This window comes from Notolabrus celidotus, chromosome 23 (genome assembly GCF_009762535.1).
Source record: "Notolabrus celidotus isolate fNotCel1 chromosome 23, fNotCel1.pri, whole genome shotgun sequence".
NCBI lineage: Eukaryota > Metazoa > Chordata > Actinopteri > Labriformes > Labridae > Notolabrus > Notolabrus celidotus.
Genome location: NC_048294.1, coordinates 21741057 through 21749986, shown reverse-complemented (window position 1 = coordinate 21749986; position 8930 = coordinate 21741057). Strand labels below are relative to the sequence as shown.

General features: G+C 37.5%; 1 protein-coding gene across 1 annotated transcript in view; it reads left to right on the top strand.

Annotated features, from left to right (window-relative positions):
* Positions 1-325: 325 nt before the first annotated feature.
* The window catches only part of LOC117807391 (serine/threonine-protein phosphatase PP1-beta catalytic subunit), a 35964-nt gene continuing 27359 nt past the window's right edge, over positions 326-8930 (top strand). The window contains exon 1 of the mRNA XM_034676668.1: positions 326-464. Within this exon, the coding sequence (XP_034532559.1) occupies positions 413-464 (52 nt within the window). The 5' untranslated portion in view covers positions 326-412. The remainder of the gene's footprint in view (positions 465-8930) is intronic.

Sequence of the window (8930 nt, the reverse complement as noted above, 5' to 3'; positions counted from 1 at the left end):
TTGTCTTTTATACATATTTTCTACCTGTTTTTATTTTATTTATATTAATCACATAAATACAATACCCTTCTAATTTCATTGTACACCTGACAAATAAAGGCTATTCTATTCTAAAACAACAACTGTTTGTGAAGTTGAATACATCCAGATTAATAAAATACTTCAGATTAATATGAAAAGTAATAATAGTAATGTAAATTCACGTTAAGGATGTGTTTTTTTTTGTGTTTTTCTGGAGTTGTTTAAGTATGAAGGGTAGGTGGTGGAGTTTCCGAGGTGCCTTGAAAGCAGCATAATTGTCATAAATGGGAGGCCCGTGAGTGGGAGGAGGTGCGCGGTGCGTTCAGTGCAGTGAGGCGGTGCCTGCACTGCCAGCTCCAGACTGCGGCGGGCAGAGCTGTACGGCACAGAAATGGCGGAGGGGGAGTTGGACGTGGACTCGCTGATTTCCAGGCTTTTAGAGGGTGAGTTTGAGACCTTAATAACTGTGTATATGATCGAAATGGTTGCTGTTTAACCCCTCGTTGGTTTGAAGGAGTCGCTGTGTTTGGAGTTAAATAGGAAAGGCCCGGTTAATGTTAGCTTATCCCCGGTGTACTGAAGAAGTGAGAGCAGTCCCGTGTGTCCATAAGACAAAAGTGACAGACACACCTTAATGAAAGTTATGTTTCATTTCACTGATTGAGACACTTTAAACTCTTCTTGTTTTTAGTGTTAAAGTGTGTTAGAAAGTTTTCAGGTGGTCGCTCCAGCAGCTCGATCATCTGTCTTTTTATAGAACTGAACACAGCTCTGTGGGCGCAGCTTGATGCACATACCACTCACTAAAGTTCACTTTTCTTTATAAACAAAGAGTAACTTGAGGAGAAAAGTGTGCCGATTACTTCCTCACACTCCTCTGGTGTGTGTTGTAAAGAGACATCGTTGTAATAGCGCGTTTATAAAGTGTGTGCCTGAAGTTTAAAGAGACTTGTGAAGTTGCTGTATGGGGTTTGGTGTGAAGATGTTAACTGAGTAGAGAGGACTCCTCATAGAGAAGTGCTGTTTATGTTGGGGGCACTGCTGGATGGTGATGTTTACACAAGGCACAGGACAATATGAGTGTTTGTTTTTTATATGCAAATGTTTTTTTATGTTATTTACACCTTCATAATCTTCAAGGAAGCACATATTCAACTGTGCAAACTTACAAAACAATCTTTAAATGTCCTTCATCTCGAAATATCTGCTTCTAAAGTTCCTTTACCTGCTTTACGATCACAAACTCGTAAGAAGCAATTTTCCAAATTAAACAGCAAAATGAAACAGTTTAAAAAGACAAATTATGTTATTATGCAGTTAAATTAGCAAATTATTAGAAAGAAATGAAATAAAAACACATTTAAAATATAAATAGTGAAATATAAATAGGGATATCATTCAGATCATGTTTCTATAATACAATAATATTTTTAGGTCCTTTCTTATACAATTAAATGAGCAAATAAACAGAAAAGTGATTAAAAAAATATTGAAAATATAACTTAAAAAATATAGACATATCTTTCAAATCTTGTAGGTGTTTTAAAATAAAAAACAAGAACACATTTTCCAAACTAATTCAGCCCAGTAAAAACATTTTCAAAGACATAAATACTGTTTTACTGCAGTTTAATTAGCAAATATTAGAAAACCAATAAAGTAAAAAGAAATATTTAAAATTGAAAAGGGTTGTTGAAAAATAAGCCTCAAAAGTTTTTGTTTTTTTAATATTTCCAGAATGGTCGCAATGCATATTTCTGTGTCTGGAATAATGTGTTTATCAAGGCTTGCACGTTACACTGCTTATTAAGTGTTTAATTTTTTTTTTTTTACCCTTTTCTTTACTTGAACACCCAAAAAATGTCATGTGGCACAACCAGATATTTGTCCAAATACACAATACATTACTTTCCTATCATTTATTTTAACTAAAACTTTTAGTAAGTGTCCCTTAGAGTGGTTACAGTGCTTTACACATTTTATTTTGTGAGTATATTTTTTTATTTACAATATATTAGGATTTTTGCATTCTATTGGCCAGGTGTAAAATATAATTTTTACAGGTTTAGGTTGGTTGTACCACCTGACATGGAAAGTGTTACCATCCACCTATAAGTTGATAAAAGCTTTTCTATTATTATTTAAGAGACATCTACAAACCTTTTAACTCAGCCATTGAAATTAGTAGGGTCCTCTGAATGATTTAATATGTTGAAGTCCATTATAACTACTTATTTCAAAATAAAAGCTCCATGAGTACGGTGGTGCCACCCTGACATTTGAGAACATGCAAATTGCCGGGCAAAAGCTTTTGAATAACCTTAGGTGCCTTTTAAACTCTTGATATTTATGAAATGATGTTTATTTCAAAGCTCTTATATGTAAAATCATTCCATGGTGTTTTAATTTGAATTTATTATTCTTAAAATATTTTTTTTATAGTGTTTTAAGTCAGTTCACTTGCTCGGACGGTTGCACCACCCGACATTTTCAGGTTTTTCAGATACTTAAAAATAAAATAAATCTCAATATTTGAATGTACTGAAATTGTATTTAAATGAGCAGGTTTTATAGAATCAATTGATGTATGTCTTAAAAATAACAAATTATTTCAAAAGAAAATAGTGGATTCGGACACAAAAATATGCACGTCATGTCAATGACCCTTATACAGAAATATGAACAGGGATATCATTCAGATCTTGTGTTTTTTGCTACTAAAAAATGTCTTAGCTGCTATACAATCCCAAACTCAGTACGAATAAATGTTTTCCAAACTTAAACAGCCTGGTAAGAACTATTTTAAAGACATAAATACTGTTATTATGGAGTTAAATTTGCTAATTATTAGAAAATTAAGAATATTAATTGTAATTGTAATGAATGAAATAGAGACATAATTTTCATTCAGATCTTGTGTTTGCATTACAATCGCAAACTATGTAAGAACCAATTTTATGAACTTAAATAGCCGGATAAGAAGTATTTCTAAGACATAAATAGTGTTATTGTGCAGTTAAATGGCAAATTATTAGAAAAAACATAAAATAAAAGAATATTTAAAATATAAATAATCAGATATGAATAAGGGTATCATTCAAGATTTTGTAATTTTTTTAAATAAAAAAATATTTTATATAAAAAGCTTTTTTTAAAACCACAAACTCAGTAAGAACCAAATTTCCAAACCTTAACAGGGCAATAAGACATAAATACGCTTGTGATGCAGTCAGATTTGCAAGTTATTAGAAAAATAAGAAATATAAAAAACATAAATAATGAAATATATAGACAGGGATATCATTCAGATCTTCGGGGGTTTTAAAATAAAAAAACAATTATCTGAACTTAAACAGTGCAATAAAAACGTATTTTCAAATACATAAATTCTGTTATTATGCGATTGAATTAGCAAATTATTAGAAAAGCAATAAAATAAAAAATTAAAATAAAATGTCAAAAAGTGTTTGTTGTTTTCTAAAGTTAAAACCCCTACAGTTGAGTTAAACATGAAGCTGATTAGCTTTGAATCATTAAACTGATGAAACACATCAAATATATTGACTGATTAGTTTTCAATAAGCTGACAGACATCTGCACACCTGCTTTCAGATCAGCAGTGCATTTATATTGGTGCTGTTATTTTCTGCAGCTCTTAGTAAAAGTCCTGATCACATAAAGTCTGAGATCACTCAGAAAGTAAACAAGCTGACAGTAGGCATGTGTCTGCTCAGGTAGCTTCTGCACGTTTGGATGAAAGTTCAGTTTTAAAGCACAAAAGAGACTCTTGAAGAAAGCTTGTGGTTGCTCCTCTCTGGTGTTATGTGTTGGGTCGTGCTGGATGATCGTGTTAGCAGAGCTAAATAAGGGATCCTGACAGGTGAGCTGTCTGTCTGTCTGTCTGTCTGTCTGTCTGTCTGTCTGTCTGTCTGTCTGTCTGTCTGTCTGTCTGTCTCCGGGCTTCATTGAGACTCTGTCCCTCTGTGTCTTCAGTAAACACGTGGACAGCTGAGGCTCCGGTGAACAAACACTCATGATCGATTGTCTGTCACACACACACACACACACACACACACACACACACACACACACACACACACACACACACACACACACACACACACACACACACACACACACACACACACACACACACACACACACACACACACAGATCCAGCATGCTAAAAATCACACACACGTAGGAACGACACAGTTTGTGAGCTCATGCTAATGAAAGAGCACTCTGTGGGTAAACATGTCAGTATAACCTAATCATCCAGATTGATTGAGCCTTGTTGCATAACAGTGTGTGCAGTGTGTGCAGTGTGTGTGTGTGCGTGTGTCAGCCTGTTGATGCTACTTATCCTGCTTTTTAATGCAGCAGCAACCAGGAAACCTCAGAGGAGGAAACTGGAGGGATCTGGCCCTAAAAGCTTCCAGATGTGAGCTGTGAATATATGCAGCCGTCCATTTTCTCTCACCCACGTTCCCCCTCCATCCTCGGCTTTGTTTTGAATCTGACTGCCTGCTCTGGGAGCACGCATACCAAGAGTCAGGAGGCGGGCTGAACACTAGAAGTTGTGTGTTTCTGGTTGCACATTAATTTGAGAAAGTTGTAAACATGTTTTTGAAAAGTTCTCAAAAGCTAAAAGATGCTTCCCCCTTGAATCTGGAGTGGCAAGACAAATGTAACTTTAACTTTTACTTCACTTTACTGACTTTTATTAACGTGAAATAAGAAAAAGCTTTGTCTGCACAAGACTGTCCATTCAAACATTGATGGAACTGACTTTATTGATCAATCGGAGAGCTTTTGGTCGATCAGACCAAGAGGAGATAATAAAAACAGCAATAGTTTCACAGTTAGCACTTTGTGAACTTACTACACCAGTAATACACTCATGCACAACAGGACCCGATGCACGTGCATGAAAGGAGGGGCGAGGGATCTGCACCCAATCAAGCAGCCACGCTCCAAAGCTCAACTACCTGGATGTAAACCAGCATTAATTTTGGCAACTATTTTAGATTTAGTCTTAGTCTTTAGATGAAAATGCGTGTTAGTTTTAGTCTAGTTTTAGTCGACGAAAACTTAAAACATTTTAGTCTTTGATTTTTGCCAGAACATTTCTCTCTCTGAAATAATTAATGTTGTTGATCAAATATTGGTACCAGGATTGTACCAAGTGTTAACATCGTCAATATTTCACAATTTTAACACTTTTGTTTGTGTATTACATTAAGTTAAATAATTCAGCCTGTCCCTGCTAAAAAGTCAAGAGAAAACATTCTCGATGTGACCACTGTGACTTTATTTTGATTCTCTTGATTCAAATGAAAATGCCATGAATACGAAATACATATTGCACTTTTACAACGGACCCTGAATGCACCTGCAGTGACAGGCGCACTGGACAGACAGTCAGTTCACGGCACTCTGAAATGCATCTGCATCTTTGATGACAAGGAGTTGATCCAAACTTACTAATTGTGTCTGATGTTTCACAAAACTGGAATAAATAGTATCCGTGACGTCACCCATCTGTTCCTGAGAGCTGTTATGAAGCCAATCGACGGGGGCAGCCATATTGGAAATGTTGAACTCAACCAGGCAGAGTGTGACGTAGTGTGAGCCTCCTAGCCAATAGCTATGTGTTCCCGACTGGGAGTCACGTCAGTCATGTCCTTATTTGGGCAAAAACTCGTAATCTTAATATCTTCTGAACCGTCACATTAGAAAAAAATTCACTCCCGTACAGTGTGTGCCATTAGAGAGATTAGCTTCATAGGGCCAAGCCGTTTTTTGAACCAGGCTGTAAACATGTTTATTAATGCTGCAAAGATCGTCTTTTTCCCATTCATGTCTATGTGGCTTCAGGTGTTTCTGCAGCCAGCCTCAAGTGGATTCTCGATGTATTGCAGTTTATAACACTTCCGCATGGGCTTCATCGTTTGAGACCGGAGGTTGCCGCTTGGTAGAGACCAAGCTAACAATGCTAACCCACAAATAATAGCTCGGCCCGTCACAGGACTGCATCACTTTTATTTTGAAAGATTAGATGTCACAGCAGGGGGGAAAACTGAGCTGCAACCTCCGGTCTCAAAATATGAAGCCCATGCTGAAGTGTTATAAACTGCAGTTCATTGAGCGTCTGCAGAAACACCGGAAACCACATACACACCCATTCAAAGAAGACGATCTTTACAGCAGAAATAAACATGTTTACAGCCTGGTTCAAAAAACAGCTTGGGTCTGAAGAGCTAATTTCTCTATCGGCGCACACTGTACAGGGGTTGAATTTTTTTTCTAACATGACGGTTCAGAAGATATTAAGATTACCAGTTTTGCCCAAACAAGGACATGACTGACTTGATTGACAGACGGGAACACTGTAGCTGTTGGCGAGTAGGCTCAAAGCCCACCTCTTTACCTTACAATAAGCTTGGTTGAGTTCAGCATTTCCCATATGGCACCCACTGACGATTGGCTTCAAAACAGCGCTTCAGGAACAGATGGGTGACGTCACGGATACTATGTCCATTATTTATACAGTGTTCTATCTGTTGTTTTCTGACTCAATGTCATTAATTATACAGTTTATTGGAAAAACATGGATTTTGAATGTTCGGCGGTCCGCTACTGACTTTTTTGTCTCGTCATTGTCTCGTTGACAAAAACAAAACATGCATTCTTAATCATCAGTGATGCACTTGAGCTCGTCATAGTTTGGTTTTCATCATGAAAAATTGGACATTGGCGAACGCTTATCCTCACAATTTTTGTTAACAAAATTAACACTGATGCAAACGAGCACAGGTGATGATGTCACCTCGTAGGAGGCGTGGTTTGTCAGTATGTTGATCCAGTAAATGGAGATAAAGTTGTATGTAGGCTGTGTCTGGTTAAACTGACATATAACCACTCCACCAGAGCAATGAGGAACCAGCACAGGCATGAGGATGTTAACCTGCGAGGAGGCGCTAGCTCTTTCTTTGGAAATGCATTTTTATCAATGAAACGCAGTTGATCAGACTTCGGAATAAGATTTAAATCATGTTACTGATCACTTCTGCAAACAGAGGATGAAAACAAAAGGATGAAATAAACATTTCCTCCCTCAAATAATCAGAATCAGAAAAACTTTGCATTAAGGGGAGGAGATTCAGGTGTTTCAGACGCTCTCCTGCAGAAACAAAAATAAGAAATCTAAATAAAGATTTATAAACACAATATATTTAAAGAGATAAGCATTAAATACAAAATGTAATCAGTAAAGTAGAAGTGTGCATCCATGACTTACAGCTGAGTTGGAGTAATAACAATTAAAAAAAGTGTAGTTTTTGTGTTTTATTGTTGTACAAATATTGGTCCGGTTTAGAGTCAGTGCTGCACATTTAAAAATAAATGATAATAAATAATAAAAGGGTCAAAGGAGCGTGCAGAGACGGGAATATTTAGATGATGCTCGCTCCGCAACAACAACCTCTCTCTTCTTCTACATCTGTCAGTATTCCCTATCATCTCCCCTGAGTCTGTTCTTGCTAAATTCAGCAGACTGCTCCTTTAAAGCTCCTGACAGTGAAGTAAGGCTCCTCTCTATCCCTTGTGTTTCAGTTCGTCCTCATTGGTGCTTGGTTTTATTTTAAGACCTGACCTCAAACCACACAAAGACCTCTTATCTCCCGTCTGATGAACTCTTGATATCCCTCAGTTTACTAACAAGATTACATCCTCCATCTGATTTCATCTGGACCTGTCCGGCGTCAGGGTTTCTGGTTTCCCTGGAGTTCAGCTGAAAGTGCTCTTTCTTTGCCAAAAGTTGAGGTCAGTTTTTCTTCTCCTTAGGAATAAAAGGAGGTGTTTCTGTAACGAAGTGTAACGCACTTCATGTATCACCTACATACTCATGCAGACACTCACACCAGGAGCACATACGGAGAGCTCTGTGATCTCTGACTAAATGTCAACAGGCACAGCTGTTGCTGCTGGAAATTAACCTACCCTTTTAGTGACACACACACACACACTGTCTCTCACACACACACACACACACACACACACACACACACACACACACACACACACACACACACACACACACTGTCTCTCACACACACACACACACACACACACACACACACACACAAAGGAGAGAGGATAGAGCTACAGTAATACAGTAGACTTTTTATCGTCAGTGTTTATTTTTTAAATTCATCTGATAACTTTATTCTCTTGTGTCTAAATGTTTTAAAAAATTACAATGCGGTGAATGATTGATGATGAAAGGCTCCTAAAAGTGAAGCCAAAAGAGTCAGAGCTGCCCCTGCTGACTGGCAGCAGCATAAGTCATAAGCCCCGCATCCTCCATATCAACAGATGGGACATGGGTCAATCTGTAAAATCAGAATACAGGTTGAGTAAATGTTTCTTTGACGTGTGTCTGACGTTATACTTCGCTCTCATCATGCTGTTTTATCTCAGTGTTCATGAGTCTGAGAAGTTTAGTTTGAAGTAGTTTATTGATGCTTAAAAAAAGGCTGCAGCATAGGTCATAAGCCCCGCCTCCTCCATGTCAACAGATGGAACATGGGTCAATCTGTAAAATCAGAATACAAGTTGAATAAATGTTTCTTTAACGTGTGTCTGACGTTATACTTCGCTCTCATCGTGCTGTTTTATCTCACAGTGTTCATGTGTCTGAGAAGTTTACTTTGAAGTAGTTTTTGGATGCTGAAAAAAAGGAGTGTTTCGCCTTTTTATAGTAGTAGGAGTCCAGTCCAAGTGTCTGAAGTTTGTTGTGACAACTCTGCACAAACGACTGATTTAATTCATCAAGTGAAGCGTACGGACATCCAAAGCCATGCCCACAAAGTGCTTGTGTCCCTCCTCTACTATGGCGGAGGGG